Below are 20,411 nucleotides of genomic sequence, written 5' to 3'. Positions count from 1 at the left end.
GGCAGAGAGAGAGAAGGAAGCAGGCTCCCTGCTGAGCAGAGAGCCCGATGCAGGGCTCAATCTCAGGACCCTGGAATCATGACCTGAGCCAAAAGCAGAGGCTTTAACCCACCGAGCCACCCAGGCACCCAAGAAAGACAAGTTTATTTTTTTTTTTTTTTTAAAGATTTTATTTATTTATTTGACAGAGAGAAATCACAAGTAGTCGGAGAGGCAGGCAGAGAGAGAGAGACACGGAAGCAGGCTCCCTGCTGAGCAGAGAGCCCGATGCGGGACTCGATCCCAGGACCCTGAGATCATGACCTGAGCCGAAGGCAGCGGCTTAACCCACTGAGCCACCCAGGCGCCCAAAAGTCAAGTTTTTAAATAGAGATATCGAGTGCTTGAAAAAATTTAATGGCTCATTTAAGAGTTCTATTAGAACTCTCTCAGAACTGTGGCAACTGGGTGGCACAGTCAGTTAGGCAGCTTCCTTCTGCTCAAGTCATGATCCCAGGGTCCTGGGATCAAGCCCCGCATCAGGCTGCCTGCTTCTCCCTCTCCCTCTGCTGTTCTCTCTTCTTGTGCTCTCTCTCAGTCAAATAAATAAGTAAAAATTCTTAAAAAAAACAACAACAACAAAACTCTCTCAGAACAAAACATAAAATATGTGTGTGTATACTTACTATGCTTCAAGTATACCTACAGAGAGTCTCTTCTGTAGGTAAAATAAAGTTCTCATTTTGTAATTTTCATGGATATTTTACTATGAACTATGGTACTTTTCTTTATACTAATCAGATAAAAGATTGCCTGGTACTATTTTTTTATAAAATTCAAATTTTATGATTTTAGAGTTAAAATTATAGTTAAATATTATTTATTGAAGTTTATGATTTAATTGATATTTCTCTTTTCTCGACAAAATTGACCACCACTGATAGCTAAGTGTACGTTTATTATACATTATAATTACCCAAAAGTAGTAACATTTTCAAACAAATGTCTATAGAATTTAACTTTTGTAGATACAGTCCTTAGAACATTAATGAATGCTGATGAAGAAATTCTAAACTTTTAAAAAATTATAGAGATTCCATTAAAATTTTTAAAATTTTTATAAGATTTAGAATCAGTATTTCCTTATTTCAGTTTTATTTTTTATTGATATAGTCATCATATAATTAACTGTTAACATTTTATAGCACTTATTAGATGCTAGACATTTCTTTAACTGCTTTCTGTATTAACTCACTCAACAATTTAAGAAGTAGACAATTATTTTCACCATTTTACATATAAGGAAAGTAAGACATAGGGAGGTTGAATACCTTGTCTCTGGTTACACACTTAATAAACAGTAGACATGTGAATCCAGGCAGTGTGAATCCAGATACATGAATCCAGAAGGTATGTTCTTAGCCACTATACTCTATACTTACACACACATATATATATCGATATACCTTATATGACAAACTGTGTATTCTATAGGTAACATTTTGTTATGTTCAAAACTGGACCAAAACTAAGTGTACATTTATAACTAGACTTGAAAGTATGCATGTACTGTACCCTGTCATTAAATATACTAAAGGCTGAACTAAAGATAAAGAGAAACCAGGCTCATCGACTATTTTGCATATTTATGATTTATAATATAAAAATAAAAATTTAAAAAGCATAGGGGCACGTGGGTGGCTCAGTTGTTAAGCTTCTGCCTTTTGCTCAGGTCATGATCCCAGGGTCCTGGGATCAAGCCCTGCATCAGGCTCCCTGCTCTGTGGGAAGCCTGCTTCTCCCTCACCCACTCCCCCAGCCTGTGTTCCCTCTCTCACTGTCTCTGTCAAAATCTTTAAAAGAAAAAATTTAAAGCATATTTGGTAAAATGTCCCATTAAGGGAAACTAGAAAATAATACAGATGCATTTATATAGGAAAAATGTACAATTTCAAAATCAGAACTTTTTATATAGCAAATCTCCTTGAATATAGGAATGAATTTTATCTAAAGCCAGCTTCCTTCCCTAATAGTGTTTTATATGTCACATTTATGTAACATGTATAAAAATGTAATTTATAGGTTATATATCATTATATATAATGTCATTATATATAAATATATACGTTATGGGGCACCTGCTGGCTCAGTTGGTGGAGTGTGCAACTCTTGATCTCAGGTTTGTGGGTTCAAGCCCCACATTGAATGAATACAAAGATAATATAATAAAACTTAAAAAAATATATATTCTATATATTTAAAAATACGTTTTATATATATATTTGCTTTACCATTTGCCGCCTTGCTTCTTCAAAAGCACGTTTCTCTTCTTCTAAACGTTGTCTTGCTTCCTCTTCAGCTTGCCTCCTTCGGTTTTCTTGTCTTTGTCTTTCCAGTTCTTCAAAAGTTAGTTTCAATTTTCCAGGAGAGAGTGATTCTCTTTTTGCCTCACTTTCTAGTTCTTCATCCTAAGAAACATTGTGAAAACACATCTATTAATCACAAAAAGAAGTGCTGGTAACTTATCTGCTTTGATTTGTTCCTAAAAAAACAAAAACATAAAAATTACCATGACCAACGAAAGACACTTCGCTTCCTTGAGAGATCGTCGTTGTTCTTCGTATCTTATTCTTTTATCTTCTTCATACTTGATCCTTTCTTTTTCTTCTCGTTCTTTCTCTAGATCCTCAAAATTCTTTATCTTTCCAGAAGTTTTATGTGATTTGACAGGTACCACTGTTATAAGTAGTGAATCATCTCCTTCCTAATTTATAAAATAGATAATTAGCAAATTTCTTGCTAACCAAAGTTTCAGCTTCAGGGGACTTTACCTCCATTATTGGTGTATTTCATTACATTGCCATCAATGTTATGAAGAACAAAAATTTATATATATATATTTTTTTACCGATTTCTATTCAATAGTTCTTTCTCTGAATTCACTGTACATTGAGTTAATTTAACTGAAATCCATTGCTGATAAGGTTCAAGGAGCATCTTCTTTCCTAGAAGGTGGTGTTAATACAGCTGTTTGGATAAAACCGCATGACATCATCTGAATTTAGCTGTCCGTGCACTAGTTCCACAAAAGGTGATATACATGTGAGTGTACTCTCAATCAATTTGATGGTGGATAGATACAGTTTAAACACACACAAAAGTCTCTCCATAGGGCTTTGTTCCTCCATGTAAGTTTTTAAATACTTAACAAACGTATTATTTAGTGAGGAAAAACAAACAGTATTTCTAAGTTATTTATAAAACACTTATAGACAATACTCATTAGCATTTGGTCCTAGTAAAATATTCTTAAATTTGTTTTTAAAATTCATTTTAATTAGTTCTATTATGTAACCTATTGTTACCTCTGAACTTTTTAAAAAATAAAGTTATAATATGTAACACATGCCTCTAAAATAAAATTCCTTCCAATTTATGTGGCTGTAGTTTTAGGCACACCATCAAATTGACTGATGTTCAACTTTCTCTGTTAGATAAAAAGGGATTAACTAAAATATCTGTGGTTGTTGAACATTCCTTCATTGTACTAGACACTGTACTTTCTACTAGTATGTGATAATCAAAACAAACTTATGAAGAACTCTGAGGAAAGAAGACAAATGAAAAAAAACCCTGCTTTTAAAAAATGTTAGCTTTCAACAATCTTGACTATTAGTAACAGTTCAAGAAATGTGTAGTCTTGACAGAGTATCTCAAATTGAGGCTTGTGTCTCTAACCATGAAAGCAAAAACATACTTTTTTTTCATACTTTTAAGACACTAAGCTATTGTTTGAAAGTGCAGAAGTATGATCTTGCTTTGCAAAATACTTCTGTCCTTTTTGTTGTTGTTGCTCTAATTATAATAAAAATAAAAATGCTTTTAATTTTTTAATTAAAAGATTATTTGTGAACCAGATAATTTTAGGTGATGTTTCATTAAAGGAAATGTCCATTTACCTCTGGTGCTGATTCAGTTCCCGTATTGTTTATGTCCTCAATCTATTGAATGAGAATTTCATATCATTACATTACATTGAATTTCTGCTTTCTGCTTTTAAATATACACTTGAAAAGTAATTTAGCTGTGATTTATGGTAAATTTTCAAATTTATAATTTTTGAATATTTTTATGTTTCTCCAAATTAGCCTATTATGTCCTTTTAAGTGGAGATTAAACATTATATTAGTTTTTGTATTTTGACATAAAAATCAGTATCTAGGGAATATATTAAGAAAAAAATGAAAATAAAGCCTACCTTTGTAATTCTGCAATTTGAGTGGACCAAACTCTTATGACCTGCTGTAAGCTTACAAGTAGCAATTATAAATTAGCAATAAAACTAAGATACAGAAACATTTCTCCATTCTCTGTCTCTGCCCCAGCCAAAGTAAAACCTATCATTAGTAATCAAATAATCATGACTATATTTTGCAATATCAATATATGGAAAAAATATAACTGACACAGTAATACAGTGCAGTGCACTAGCTTTCACATGGCAAGTTTAGTAGGGACAAGAACTCGGGTAGATATAATCGTTTACTCTCTATTTTAACCACATCTAAGAGGAAAAGGCACTCATTCAATAGAAGGGGTCTCAACTTGGACATTACTCATCACAAACACCATAAGGGCAGCTTAAGGGGCAGGCTAATGTATGTAACAAACAGAAACAAGAGAGAAGATAGATGGTTTAAATAATGCAGTGTTTGAGATCTCAGGAAAAGGAAACATAAGCAGTGGGAAAATGGGAGAAGTTAGAAAGTAAACATTCATATTGTTTATGTTTTGACATGATTTTTAACATCAGTGGAAGAATCTGGAAGTAGTTCATTCCTTAACCAGTCTAAGGGAATTCTGTTTTACCTTGGTTCATAGGAGGAACTAGACTGGCTAAGTCCCTGTTCTTCATCATTTCACTTTCCTTTTCTATATTCTCTGTCATGGGAGAATTAATACATTTTATTAAGATAACAAATTTCTTGAAAAATAAATTCTGAATAATTTAATTAACAATAAATTGGATTTTACACATTAATTTTATTATGTTGTGTTTAGAATAATTTCTTTTGCACAATTATTTATTACATATATTGCTATGTAAATGGTGAAAGTTTTAGTGAGTGCTGTGTTCTACTAAGAAAAATTTTATACTATAATAAAATAATTACAAAATTATTTCTCTTCAGTGGCCTGGTTCTGTTGGAAGAGCATGTGACTCCTGATCCTCAGTGTCACAGGTTCAAGCCCCACACTGGATGTAGAGATTTTTCTTTTTAAAGATTTTATTTATTTGAGAGAGAGAGAGAAAGAGAAAGAGAGGGAACACAAACAGGTGGAGTGGGAGAGAGAGAAGCAGGTTTTCCACCAAGCAGGGAGTTGATCCCAGGACCCCAAGATCATGACCTGAGCCAAAGGCAGATGCCCAGGCGGCCTCTAGAGATTACTTTAAATAAATAAATAAACTTAAGAAAAAAAAAAGTATTTACCTTCTAAAGAATGCTAACAATTCCTTGACAAATCACATTTGTCTCTCAATAAAAAGTTCTAGGAGAAATGGTGAGAAGCCAAACTTTGAGAGTATAGGAAAGAAATTCTAAACGTCTTAACTCCAAATTTCTTTTTTACTTGCTGCTAAAACATACTCTGATTTTTATTAGCTTATGGTAAGATAATAAATTATATCTGGAGTGGCTTTTATTTTGTTGTTGTATGCTGGCTTCATTGCTCATTTTAAGCCACTGTTAAAACTTTAACAAAGACAGAATTTTATTTCCATTGGGTTTCAATAAACAAAGGAAAAGGTGAATTTGTCTGAGTGGCCATGTTGTCAGTATATTCACAGAGAACTGAGACATTCAGTTCTGTTATATTGTTGGCTCTCAGAAGCTACCATCCAAGAAATGCTTTGCAACTTTTTTTTTTTAATAAGATTTTATTTATTTATTTAACATAGAGAGAGATAGACCACAAACAGGCAGAGAGACAGGCAGAAAGAGGCAGAAGTTGGGGGAAGCAGGCTCCCTGCTAAGCAGAGAGCCCTACACAGGCCTCGATCCCAGGACCCTGAGATCATGAACTGAGCCAAAGGTAGAGGCTTTGGGAACCCACTGAGCCACCCAGGTGCCCCTCAACTATTTCTTTTGATTATGAAAAGGAAACTCCTTTTACTCCTTCCCAGAGCAACTTCCTTTTGACCCCTTTGTTTCCAACATCCCAGTCTTCTACCAATAAATTCTCATTTTATAAGTTGACAGATGTTAACCTTGCCCATTGGAGTATCCTCAAAGATAGCCAGATTATACTAAATTAAGATTCTCCCCCAAATTTTATAGGTCTTGATTCTAACATTTAGTATATGAAGTCTACCCATTTTTAATTCATCATAAGATCCTAGAATCTCATAGTTATCTTCCTAACTCAGGAATCCCTTCTCAAGCATTCTTGGATATGGACTTGTACAAGTGAGTTTTTCAAATTAACATGAAAACTTTTTTTTCTTAGTAAACTCCATCCCCAATGTGGGGCTCGAACTGATGATCCCAAGATCAAGTCATATGCTCCACCAACTGAGCCACCCAGCTGCCCCAACATTGAGATTTTTCTTGATTGCCTATGTCATACTTCTTAAATTCAAAGATAGATTCAATTTTATTAGACGTGAGCAGAAAAAAAAATTTAATTGGACTTTCCATATTTGTAAGATAAAATTACTATTAGTAGTTTATTTTGCTCTACACATTCTCAAATAATGTAATAAGCCAAAATTTTCATTAAGCAGGACTCTAAGGCACCCTGCCAGGTAGTTTCTGGAGTTACTAAAGAAGTGGCTTTTTTTCCCCCACAATACTCTGTCTCCCTCTCTCTCTTAGTATCCCATGTCTTCATCATATTCAAACTCACTTCTTCAACACAGGCATAGTTTTTCCTTGAGAAACCACTGCCTATATAGTCAGTTCTTGGGGTTGTAGTGGGTCTTAAAGTCTCATGAGTCTAGTTAGTGCTTTCTGAACAAGTATATAAAACTTAAAATAAGTAGACCAACCACCTGTACATACCCACTATTTGTTGTCAAATACCTTATATTTTAATTATAAATTTTATTACCTTATTTTATAATTTACATTATAAATGTAATTATATATGCTAATATAGTTTATATTTATAATATAAAATCTATAATACTTATTATATTTGTATTTCCGGGTGAAATTTCATTGCAAAATTAATTCTCATCTTTGTGACTGGAAATGGGAGAGATAAAGTACATGCCCATCCTGGGACGCCTGGGGGCTCAATGGTTAAGCATCTGTCTTTGGCTCCAGTCACGATCTCCAGGTCCTGGGATCAAGGCCCACGGGGGAGCTTCCAGCTCAGCAGGGATTCTGCTTCTCCCTCTCCCTCTGCCTCTGCCTCTCCCCCTGCTTGTGCTCTCTTTGTCTCTCTCTCTCTCTCAAATGAATAAATAAAATCTTTAAAAATAAATTAAAATAAAAAATAAAGTACATGCCATCCTTTCTTTAGATAAAGAGGTACAAAGCGATAAAATACAGGTAATTCTAACTCTTTTCTATAACTCATCTGGTATATGTCATTTTAAAAAATTTATTTGTCAAACAGAGAGAGCACAAGCAAGGGGAGCTGCAGGCAGAGGGAGAAGCAGGCTCTCTGTTGAGCAGAGAGCCTGATGTGGGACTCGATCCCAGGACCTTGGGATCATGACCTGAGCCCAAGGCAGACGCTTAACTGACTGAGCCACCCAGGCATCCTTGGTATATGTCATTATATGCCACTATACAAGTGGCTATTCATGGCACAGAAAGTTTTTTTTTTTAAAGATTTTATTTATTTATTTGATAGGCAGAGATCACAAGTAGGCAGAGAGAGAGAGGGAGGAAGCAGGCTCCCGAGTAGAAAGCCCGATGTGGGGCTCGATCCCAGGACCCTCGGACCATGACCTGAGATGAAGGCAGAGGCTTTAACCCACTGAGTCATCCAGGTGCCCCCAGAAAGTTTGTTTTGTTTTCAAATTTTGGGTAAACTTCTTTGACATGTAAGTGTGGCATACACTTTGCCTTCTTTGTCATTTTTCTTTTTAGAAAGATAAGAAATTTTAAGGAGCATAGCAAATAGATTGAAGGTACTTGCAGAGTAGGCAAAAAAGAGCCAGATACAAAAAAAAAAAAAAAAAAAAAAAGAGCCAAGTATAGTTTTGCAATAAAAATGGTTTTATACTGTGAAGACTATGTTAATTTGTTAATGATGAGAGATGGAGGAAAAGCTAAAATGGTTTCATGATATTTTATCTACATGTACTATTATTTAGGTGAAATGTTATATATAGCCTACTTACTGTCTACCATGCACTGTTCTAAGTGCTCTGCACTAACTCATTATAATCTTTTTTTTTTAAGATTTATTTATTTATTTATTTATTTGAGAGAGACAGAGAGCAAGCAGGTGTGCATGAGCAGTGTGAGGACACAGAGAAAGAAAGAGGGGAAGCAGACTCCCTGCTGAGTGGGGAGCCTGATGCGGGGCTCAATCTTAGGACTGCGAGATCATGACCTGAGCTGAAACCAAGAGTCAGATATAACAGAGGCCCTCATATAATCTTATCAACAACTCTAGGCAATAAGTACCATTTCATTAACCTCAATACACTGATTGTCTCTTTTGATCTTACAAACTAGGTAAAGTGCATAAACAGTATCACTGTCATCCTTTCAAGTCTGTGACTACAGATAATTTATAATATAAAACAAGAATCAATGCATGAATGAAATTTTGTGAATTGATCGATTCTTTACTTAATAAAATAAAATTAAGACTATTAGACTTCAAGTTTATATGTCATTATAATCATTAATCATTTTGAGAGAATAGATTTTCTGAAAATTAGATCAGATTCTTGACTTTTCTTTTATTAAAAGATTTTATTTATTTGACAGAGAGAGAGAGCACAAGGAGGGGGAGCAGCAGGCAGAAGGAGAGGAAAGAGCGGACTCCCCACGGAGCAGGGACCCGGATGGGGAGCTTGATCCCAGAACCCTGGTATCATGACCAGGCTGGAGGTAGATGCTTAACCCACTGAGCCACCCACGTGCCCTCAGATTCTTGAGTATTTTAAAAATACTTACCAACCTCTTAGTTCTTATGCTGTAAGCTAAAAAATATGGGAATCAAAATTCATTAAAAGGACTAATTAAGATCATAGTAGTAATTTTTTTCTCCCCTCTAATTTGTTCCTTGTGGCTATGAGCATCATTGATGGCTATCCGAAGGAAATAGCTGCCACACATTTCTGCCCTTTTCTACCACCATCCCCAACTTAAAAAAAAAAAAAAAGCTGGAACGCCTGAGTAGCTGCTCAGTTAAGTGTCTGCCTTCTGTTCAGGTCATGATCCCAGGCTACTGGGATCAAGTCCTGTGTTGGGCTCCTTCCTCAGCCCGGAGACCTACTTCTCCCTCTGCCCAGCAGCTCCCCCTGCTTGTGTGCTCTGTCTCTGATGAATAAATAAAATCTAAAAAAAAAAAAACTCTAAAAGCAAAAAAAGTTAATAAGCTAGTTAATAGCCTAACAGTGGCTCAGTCGTTGGGCGTCTGCCTTCAGCTCAGGTCATAATCCCAGGGTCCTGGGACCAAGCCCTGCATCAGTCTCCCTGCTCCATGGGAAGCCTGCTTCTCCCTCTCCACTCACTCTGCTTATATTCCCTCCCTTGCTCTCTCTCTCTCTGTGAAATAAGTAAATAAATAAAATCTTTTAAAAAAATCTAATAATACCATTATTAAATAAAATATGATTTGTCTCAAATTCTTGAGTAGGAAGATATCCTAATTAAGCTTCATGTGTAATAACCAACAAGTATTTATTGATTACTATTGAAAGACCATTGTCTTTCAATAGTATTGAAATATTGAAATAATATTTCAATTATTGTGGATAGTTTATGTGAAACTGCCTTACATCTTTGTGAAACCCTCTAACATGTCAGGAAAAACAAGAAATGTGGACCATGTAAGGAATATGGACTGAATGACAAGATGGTACACAACAAAAGTTATCTCAGCATTCAACCTTAAAATTAAGTACATTCTGCCCTTATCCTTCTTGGCATTTGATAATAAATATTTGTACTTAAGATCTTGTTTTCAAGTTAGTGGCTACTTAATAAGCTAACGTTATATTAAAATATTTTAATTAGGAAATGTATGTGTTAGTTTTACTCTGTACAATTAGTTTCTGAAGCACATACCAATTCAATATTTAGTGAATACCTGCTCAGCCCTTTTTGCTAATTCACGTTGTATCTTCCTCTTCTCTAACATATCCTGCTCAATTCTGCGTCTTCGTTCCTCCTCCATCCTCTTTCTCTGTTCCTCTTGTCTTTGTTTCTCCATTTCAGCAAATCTACCTTTAACAGTTCCTAAGAACATATGAAACACGTTCGATATTTTGCTACGTTTCCCTTTTTGCAATTTCATTTACAATTTACCTTTCAAGTTTCTTACCTGTTAGCTTTGGGACATAAGCCTTTTCTACTTTCGAAGATGCCTCTTCCTCATCATCAGATGCAAGCATTTCTTTAATCTAAATGGTTAAATAAATTAATATGAACGTGTCCAAAATTTAGACTAAATTATATTATATTCAGAGTTCAAAATTAACTTATACAGAAAATTATTTTAATTATAGTTAATATAAAATATGGTTAATGTGAATAATAAAGTCTAAATTAAAAAGATGAAAATTAATTTTGCACAAGAATAAAATAAAATAAAATAACCTCCTGCTTTCTCCTGTTCCATTCTCTCTCTCTAATATATTGTTCTTTTCTTCTTTGTTTTTCATCTCTAGATCTCCTTTGATTTCTTTCTTCCCTGGCTCTCTGCATGGCTTCAAACTTATCCTTTACATCACCCTTGCCAAGTTTTGGCACATAGGTTTTTGGGACAGGTTTAGATGAAGAAAGCAGAATCTTCGTTAGAAGAAAATAAAGAGAAAAAGGTTAAAAAAAATAACACAGGAAGAAATCAGATAAAGATAGATCAGAACAAGCAACATAAGAAATACTTATTAGAACAAAATAGAAACAAGTTTGAAACATTTGTACGATCATAATCTGATTACTTGCTAAAGTCTAAGTATGAAACATGAAATTAAGAAAATATGAGTAAAACCTTTATTAATATAAAGAAGTACCATTTTGTAGGTGTATTCCCCTGAAGCTGAAGGCTAGTGAAATAGAAAAATTGAATACTGGGTTGTAATTTAAAACAATATACTCTATTTTCCTACACCATAATTAAAGATTCAGATTTGTCATCTCTCCCTTAAAAGATACCAGGACTAATTTCAATAAATTAGGTGAAGGTAAAACAAAGCAAAAGTTCAGGCTTTCAGATTTAAAGTCTAATTCATATATCAACACTCTTGCTTGTTTCCCTAAAAAATATGAATCAAACTGAAGGCAGTCCTTTATTTCCATGTGTGGCTGAGGTGTACTAGGGTCTTTACATATAAGCAGTGATTTTGAGGTTGGTACTGCTGCTGTATAGCCCATCTAAAATATCTGTAAACCAACATTAAAAATGTGTAAAAACGTATCACTCCAAGCAGGTTGAACTCTAAGGTGGCAAAAGAGCTTCCCAGAAAAGGAGGAATCGAGTAAAAGACTGCAGCAAATATTTCCCTCCACTCTAAAACCAGGAAAGCCGCTTGTTTTAATCATTTTGAAAATTAAGCTGATTGCTAAAAAGTTTCAGTAAATAAAACGTCAGTGCCTCAGAACACCAAACCCTTTTCTCCTAGTGATAATGGAAAATTACTTATTAATCTGTGGCATACCCAGCCCTTATTTTATTATTGTCTTGTGCTGTCATTGGCCATGTAAGGTGTTTTTTTTTTTTTTAATTCATAATGCTAGGGGTGTCAGCAAATGAACTCTTCTTACTACAACTCCCAGTAAGTACAGCCAAGAACCAGAAAAAAAGTGAAGAATTTTACTGCAGCTGCTGGAAAAAGTAGCTGAGAAGGAGCCTCACTTGAGAGTGAATTATTGCTTTCTCCTAAAGATAAACATCAAATCTGGCTTTTTAATACTAAAAAAAAAAAATAACTTCTAAGACTTATCAAAGTATTAAAATTCTATTCAAGGTGCTAGCCATCACATCTACTTCACAGTCATCCACAAATTTAATAATTATGCTGCCAAGACTTGGACCCAAATGAAAACACTGGGCCCAGGAACAGCCTATGAACTTTAGCTTTTACATTTTCTGTCCTGACACTATATCATTATGAACTATGACCTTCCCACCAACCATATCTATGTTTCTGGAGCTCTGTAGTCAATCCCATGTTTCCTCTTTGGAGACTTACCTCAGCCTTTTGGGAAATATCATTCATGTTTGCTGAATGCGGTCTCAGGGGGTTTTTGGAGTTCTATATGTTTTTGCACCTGAAAAAATATATTAGTATTGAGTAACAATTTTTAATGACTTAATTCCTAATATGTTATGTATATTTGTAAATAGAAACAGCATGTTAATTGCTCCTCAAAAAACACTGACACAATCCAGGCAAGTAATAAACTGGGATAACCTTCAGCTTCCTTTCCCAAGATTCAGAGTATAGAAGGGAGAAGGCACATTAGGTATTAAGAGATCCTTATAGGAGCATCTGGGTGGCTCAGCTGTAGTGTCCAACTCTTCATTTCAGCTCACGTCATGATCTCAGGGTCATGAGGTCAAGTCCTGTGACAGGCTCCATGCGCAACACGGAGTATACTTGAGTTGCTCCCTCTCTATCCCTCCCCCTTGCTCGCTCGCTCTCACTCTCTCAAATAAATAAATCTTAAAAAAAAAAAAAGATCCTTGTAAATTCAGAAGAGCTTGTTGAATGTATCAAGTGTACTTGCAAAGAATTTGTATTCTGAAGTTACTGGGTATATTATTCTATAAATATCAACTAGGTCAAGGTAGTTGATTGTGTTATTTAGATCTTCTGTGTCTTTACTAATTGTTTTTGTGTGTGTGGCCTAGCTCTTCTAACAGTCTTCAACTATGTGAAATTGGCTATTTCTTCCTTTAATTCCATCTATTTCTTTTCATGTAATTTCAAGCTCTTTTAAGTGGATATGCATTATAGTATCTTCTTTTTGAATTGACTCCTTCATCAATATAAAATTTTCTTTTGATCTGTCTTGAACTTATTGGATATTAAAATAGCTGCACCAACTTTAAGTTTAACCTGAATGATGTATATACTTTTCTAGTTATTTACTTCATATTGGTCCAGATAATTGGACCTTGGTTTTTTGAAAAATCAATTCTTTTTTTTTTTTTAAGATTTTTATTTATTTATTTGACAGACAAATATCACTAGTCAGAGAGGCAAGCAGAGAGAGAATGAGGGGAAGCAGGCTCTCTGCTGAGCAGAGAGCCCGATGCAGGGCTCAATCCCAGGATCCTGAGATCATGACCTGAGCTGAAGGCAGAGGCTTTAACCCACTAAGCCACCCAGGTGCCCCGAAAAATCAATTCTGATAATATCTTTTAATTGCAGCATTTAGTCCATTAACATTTAATGTTATTATTTACATCAGTGGGCTTTAGTCTACCATTTAACTATTTGCTTCTTGCTTGCTTTTTTTTTCCCTTCTTCTATTACTGTTTCCCTGCCTACTTCTGAATTGAATAATTTTTAGAATTTTATCCATTGGCTTAAAAAATTTTAAAGGCTGTACTAACTGACATACAATAAACTACTTTTAAAAAGTGCACATTTGATAAGCTGACATATGAATGTACCTGTGACAACATCACCATAAAAGAATATATATTTACCCACAAAATTTTTCTCAGACCCCTTAACTCCCTCCATTTCTTGCTTTTCCCACTCCCATCCCAGGCAGGTATGCTTTTGGTCATTGCAGCTGAAATTTTCTATAAGTGGAATCAGATAGTATGTACTCTTTGGTCAGGCTTCTTTTTTTTTTTTTTTTTTTAATTTTTATTTATTTATCAGAGAGAGAGAGGGGAAGAGAGCGAGCACAGGCAGACAGAGTGGCAGGCAGAGGCAGAGGGAGAAGCAGGCTCCCTGCTGAGCAAGGAGCCCGATGCGGGACTCCATCTCAGGACGCTGGGATCATGACCTGAGCTGAAGGCAGCTGCTTTACCAACTGAGCCACCCAGGTGTCCCTTTTGTCAGGCTTCTTTACCCAACATAATTATTTCTGAGATTCATCCATGTTGTTATATATATCAAAGGTTCATTCCTTTTTAGTGCTGAATATTATTCCATTGTATGAATATACCACAATCTGTTGATGGATATTTGGGTTGTTTATAGTTACTATTATACATAAAGCTGCTATGAATATTCATGTACAAGTCTTTGTGTGAACATACGCTTTTTTATTTCTCAAGTAAAGTATAATGGCCAAGACTTATGGTAGATGTATGTTTAACTTCTTTGTTTTTAAAGATTTTATTTATTTGACAGAGAGAGAGACACACGGCGAAGAGAGGGAACACAAGCATGGGGAGTGTGATAGGGAGACGGAGGCTTCTCGCTGATCAGGGAGCCCGATGCAGGGCTCTATCCCAGGACCCCGAGATCATGACCTGAGTCAAAATCAAGACTGGGATGCTTAACCGAGTGAGCCACCCCGGTGTCTGATTAGTGAACATTATAATGAATCTTGAAAAAGTTAATGTAATTCTGACTTTGTTCTTTTTTAAACTTGTTTTTGAGTCCTTTGAATTCACATATAAATTTTAGAATCAGGTAATCAATTTCTATAAAAATGCCTGCTGAGATTTTGATTGGGACAGCACTGAATCTGTAATGACATCTTGAGTCTTCTAAGCCATGAATTCTCCATTTTAACTCTATTTATCTATACAAATCTCCATTTATTTATATATTCTATAATTTTTTTTTCTCAGAAATGTTTTGTAGTTTCCAGTATGCAGGTCTTCCACATATTCTGTGAGATTATCCATAAATAATTCCATATTTTTGATGCTATTATAAATGGTGTTATTTTTTTAGATTTCAATTGATAATTATTTGTTGCTAGTATATAGAAATATAATTTTTTAAAGATAGTATATAGAAATATAATTTTTTAAAGATTTATTTATTTGAGAGAGAGTGAGCAAGCACGAGTTGGGGGCTGGGCGAAGAAGCAGAGGAAGAGGTAGAAGCAGACTCCCCGCTGAGCCCGATGCTGGACTCGGTCCCAGGACCCTGGGATCATAACCTGAGCTGAAGGCAGATGCTCAACTGACTGAGCCACCCAGGTGCCCCGAGAAATATATTTTTAAATTCTGATCTTATATCCTGCTGCCTGGCTAAACTAACTTACTGGTTCCACCAGAGTTTTTTTGGAGATTCCACTAGATTTTCTAAATAGATGATTATATCATCTATGAATGCATTTCTACTTTTTCCCTTCCCATCTGGATGTCTCTTACTTCTTTTTTTGGCCTGACTATACTGGCTATAGGACAGTCGATGCAAAGTCAAATAGAAGTGAGGGGAGCAGACATCTTTGCCTTATTCCTGATCTTGGGAGAAACATGATTAGTCTTTCACCATTAACTATGATCTTAGCTACAGATTTTTATTAGATGCCCTGTATGAAATTAAATTCCTTTCTATTCCTATTGTGCAAGAGTAATTTCAGGAATGGATGTTGGATTTAATCTAATGCTTTTCCTGTATCTATTGAGTTAATCAGATGGTTTTTATTTTTATTATAGATTAATTTATTTTTCAAACGTTAACTCTACTTTACATCCCTAGGATAAACTTTATTTGGTCATGATGCATTATCTTTTTAACAGACTGATAAATTCAATTTGATGAAATTTTGTTAAGTTTTGTACCGATGTTTATGGGAGATACTGGTCTGTAGTTTTCTTTTTTGGTAACATCTGCTTTTGTTAACAAAGTAATACTGCTCTCATAGACTGAGTTGGGAAGTATTTCTTCTTTAATTTTCTGTAAGACTTTCCTCATGTACAATTGATATCACTTTTTCCTTAAATATTTCCAAGAACATTCCAGTGAAGCCATCTGGGGCTGAAGTTTTCTCTCTGGAAGAAGACAATATGATGGAGGTGGATGGGACAGAATTCCATAAAACTATCAACAAAGTCTTAACTTTTACTGTTCAGTGAGCCTGTGGGTGGTTATTACATTATTAATAATACTTTCTAATAAAAGCAGGCCACATGTGACTGTGTGTCATTACCAAGGTTTGTGAGTAATCTGTGTGCCTGAGATAAAAATAACAAATAGCTCTAGTCCTGAGCTCTTACCTGAGTCACTCTATCACATCTAGAGTTAACTAGTAGAGATTTCTTCTTGTATAACTAATAAAACTTACCCTTCATTCTCCTAGCTTCTCAAACCTTAGAATGATTTCTGGCTCATTCTTCTTTTAGAGCTCCTAAATTATGATAGATTGTCAAATATTTGTGAATGGTTCTTTCAAATTTGTTCAAATATATTACTTCACTATTTTCATTGCCTCCATAAATAATACGGGTGAGCCTTTAACACCTCACACTTTGATCACAATTTGATAATCACACCTAAATCCAAATTTCGATTCTGTGCTTCCCAGTTAGGAGTAGATAACATATGTGAAAAATTCTAGAACAATACCTAACATTAGTAGGTACCCACAGTTTTGATCAATTTCATTACTCATGGTCTCCCTCACTACCTTTTTTACTGTCTTCAGTTAAAAATCTACATTCCCCTGCCGGCAGGGGAATTAACATATTAATATATTATTTGCATAATCTAAAAGAGTAATACCAAAGGACAAGAGGAAATTTTGAGCAATCTCACATAGGATTATAGGGATTGATAAATTTAGCTGGATAAACTGGCCAGAGGGAAATTTAGGGAACATTTTTTGTCTGTGTGTGCAGTGAAATGAAAGAAAATTGTGTGGTTTGCTGCTGATGAAAAATTAGCCCGTCAAGAATAGTCCTGGAGAATAAATGAATCAGCTACCTTAATTTAATTTTTTAAAAAATCTTCAAATTATATCTTGACTTATTTATAGATTCAGAATAAAATAAGCTTAATTTTTAAAATCAGTATGAGTAAAACCAGTCAAAAGTCTTTAAATATCATTTCAGTATTCTGAGCTCTGAAAGTCTATGAAAATTTGAATAGTACTAACTTTAACTTTTTTTAAAAGACTTTATTTATTTATTTGAGAGAGAGAGAGAATGAGAGAGGTCAGCTGGAGAAGCAGACTCCCTGCCGAGCAGGGAGCCCGATGTGGGACTCGATCCCGGGACTCAGGATCATGACCTGAGTCGAAGGCAATCGCTTAACCAACTGAGCCACCCAGGTGCCCCTAAATTTAGCTTTTTAAAATAAAATATAAGTGATCCTTTGCAGAGTTTGCTCTGTTCTGCATTTTGATGATAAAAAACTCGTAGCACAGTAAGTTTACTGGTTTTTTGTCTTACCTGTCTTTTTTTAAAAGATTTATTTATTCGACAGAGAGAGAGCAGCAGAGGGAGAGGGAGAAGCACTAACAGGGTTAGTGCCAAGTGTTTAACAAGCATTATTTCACCTTAAAAGTAAGGTGTAGATTACAAACCAGTAGGGTTCCTATCTCTCAAATAGTTTCATGTTAGAGAAAAAATTTTCAAAAACAAGAAGGCAAATATCTATAGGGTTCCTTTACATTTTTTATTATCTTCAAAGATTTTATTTAGAGGGAGGGGGGAAGCAGACTCGACACTAAGCGCAGAGCCCAAAACAGGGCCTGATCTCACAACCCTGACATCACAACCTGATCCGAAATCAAGACTCAGAGGTTCAACCGATGGTGCCACCTAGGCACCCCAGGATTCCTTTATAAATTTTTAAAAGGTGTAACTCTGCCTGGTAGAAAAAGCATTACATTCCAATTGCTAAGCCTGTTATCTTCCTGAGCTAAAGTTAAAGGTATGAATTTAACTACGTTTAGATCAGTAACTTTACAAGAAAGAATTCTGTTCCACAGTCCATGATTGTATTCTCTTATTGAAACTGACTATCTCACTAATAAATCTTTTGATCACATATGAATAAAATGATATTAATAATCCAAGCTAACATTTTATGGAGACTTTACTGTGTGCCAGGAAACGTGCCAAGTGTTTAACAAGCATTATTTCATCCAGTCCCCTCAATAATCCTTTCAGGTAAAGCCTCTCAAAATTTCCAAGCCCAGTAATTTAAAAATTCTTAAAATATCAAGACAAGAATAATATCTTTGAGTTTATCAATAGGTTTGAAGCCTGTAAACTGTTACAGATGGGACACTGAGTCTTAGAAAGTTAAGTAACTTGCTCAGGACCACACAAGTAACAACTGGTCGACACAGGAAACAACAGGCTGTCTGACTACAGAGTCTACAGTCTTTTTTTTTTTTTAATTAAAAATTTTATTTCTTTGACAAGAGATCACAAGTAGGCAGAGAGGCAGGCAGAGAGAGATAGAGATAGAGAGAGAGAGAGAGAGAGAGGCAGGCTCCCTGCTGAGCAGAGAGCCAGATGTGGGGCTCGATCTGAGGACCCTGAGATCATGACCTGAGCCAAAGGCAGAGGCTTAACCCACTGAGCCACCCAGACACCCCCACACTCTACAGTCTTACCCACTGTATTATACTAATGGGAAAGCAAGCAAGCAAAAACAGTACAACTGGTGTATGCGGTGAGGGGAGGGCAATACCAGCCAGCTTAGAAGGTTTAACCTACTAGTGTAGTCAAAATATTTGAGAACCATAATTCTGAGCAGTAGGAATATACTGGAAGCTCAGAAGACATGACTGATAGTATTCTCTACATTTAATGAATTTGTAGTCTTGAGCTGGCAACTGGCAGTAGAATATGGTGCTGATATTTTGCCCCATAAGAGCACAATTTTTATTTAAGCACATTTATTTCATTTTAAGTTGATACGTGCTAGCAGTTATTCTCTTAGAATTACTTGGAGTTGAGTAGATCCCACAGTTAGGTTATTAAATGATTCTCAAGTACTGAATGAAAAGCAGTTAACTCAGCTGGTTGTGGTTTAGAGAATTCATTCACATGTGATAAAGTCAGGTACTATTTTCTCTGATTCTAAAAGTACCGAAGTCAGCAACACGAGTTAGAGTTAGCAACAAGAGTTAGCACTCTTTTTGTTGTAATTAATGATAGTGAAAAATCAGGTAACAATATTCACATGAATGTCATTCTCTTAAGGAATGACCTCTTATCATTCTACTAAATTGCCTCTGAATTTATCTAGCAGAACATTACTTAAAAGTATACTCCTATAGTTACCAAATTCACTTTTAATTGTATGACAGTGAGGATTTTGATTTTATGAGGGATTTTTATTTTTACTTTTTTAAAAGATTATTTATTTATTTGACAGACAGAGATCACAAGTAAGCAGAAAGGCAGGCAGAGAGAGAGAGAGAGAGAGAGAGAGGAGGAAGCAGACTCCCTGCTGAGCAGAGAGCCTGATGTGGGGATCGATCCCAGGACCCTGAGATCATGCCCTGAGTATATGTGATTCCAAAAAAGTCATGACATGGACTGAAATGTTCAAAAATTATGTGAATGTCACACATGTTAGTGAATCTCAACAATGAACCATACATTCTTCAAGGAAGTTCTGCAGAAGGAAGTCCAACAGTACTGATACTTAGCCGAGGAATGGATCATTAAGCTGAAAGTTTTCCATTTCCTTTAAATCCTCTCCTTTCTGTCTGCTACCACCCTCTCCATCTTCACTCCACAATGTCCTAAATACTCTGGCCCTCCCAGAAGGGCACAGTGACCTCAACTGGGCCCAAACTGCCTCCCTCTCATAGATCAGCCAACTAGGGACCAACTTGGACTAAATAATAGCTGCCTAATATGTAAATGATCACAATTTTTTGTGATACAAATTATCTGAGGATACAAAAATTCCAGATCATTAATACACAGCAATCAGTTGCATTTCTATACACTAATAAGAAAGTAGCAGAAAGAGAAATTAAGAAAACAGTCTCATTTTCAAATGCACTAAAAAGAATAAATACACCTGGGAGTAAGTTTAACCCAGGAAGTTAATTTTTGTGTATGCTGAAAACTCTTTAAGACATAGATGAAAGAAACTGAGGACAACACAAACAAATAGAAAGATATAATGCCCATGGGTTGGAAGAATTGATATCATTTAAAAACATCCAAAACATACACAAAGCAATCTACAGATTCAATGCAATCTCTATCAAGATACTAATAGTATTTTTCATAGAAGTAGGACAAATAATTCTAAAATTTCTCTGGAATCACAAAAGACCTCAAATAGCTAAAGCAATCTTGAGAAAGAAGAACAAAGTGAGGTAGCACAATCCCAGATTTCA

General features: G+C 35.3%; 1 protein-coding gene across 6 annotated transcripts in view; it reads right to left on the bottom strand.

Moving 5' to 3' along the window:
- The window catches only part of NEXN (nexilin F-actin binding protein), a 53,196-nt gene that overhangs the window by 16,514 nt on the left and 16,271 nt on the right, over window positions 1–20,411 (bottom strand). For 3 of the 6 annotated variants that reach the window (XM_059375205.1, XM_059375203.1, XM_059375204.1), the window contains 7 exons: window positions 12,365–12,443; window positions 10,770–10,961; window positions 10,495–10,573; window positions 10,261–10,409; window positions 3,939–3,980; window positions 2,549–2,743; window positions 2,271–2,447 (listed from right to left, as the gene is read on the bottom strand). In XM_059375205.1, the coding sequence (XP_059231188.1) occupies window positions 2,271–2,447; window positions 2,549–2,743; window positions 3,939–3,980; window positions 10,261–10,409; window positions 10,495–10,573; window positions 10,770–10,961; window positions 12,365–12,391 (861 nt within the window). In that variant the 5' untranslated portion in view covers window positions 12,392–12,443. The remainder of the gene's footprint in view (window positions 1–2,270; window positions 2,448–2,548; window positions 2,744–3,938; window positions 3,981–10,260; window positions 10,410–10,494; window positions 10,574–10,769; window positions 10,962–12,364; window positions 12,444–20,411) is intronic. The other 3 variants (XM_059375208.1, XM_059375207.1, XM_059375206.1) reach the window with 2 other exon arrangements.

Source organism: Mustela nigripes, chromosome 14 (genome assembly GCF_022355385.1).
Source record: "Mustela nigripes isolate SB6536 chromosome 14, MUSNIG.SB6536, whole genome shotgun sequence".
Lineage (NCBI taxonomy): Eukaryota > Metazoa > Chordata > Mammalia > Carnivora > Mustelidae > Mustela > Mustela nigripes.
This window is presented reverse-complemented; position numbering and strand designations above follow the sequence as displayed.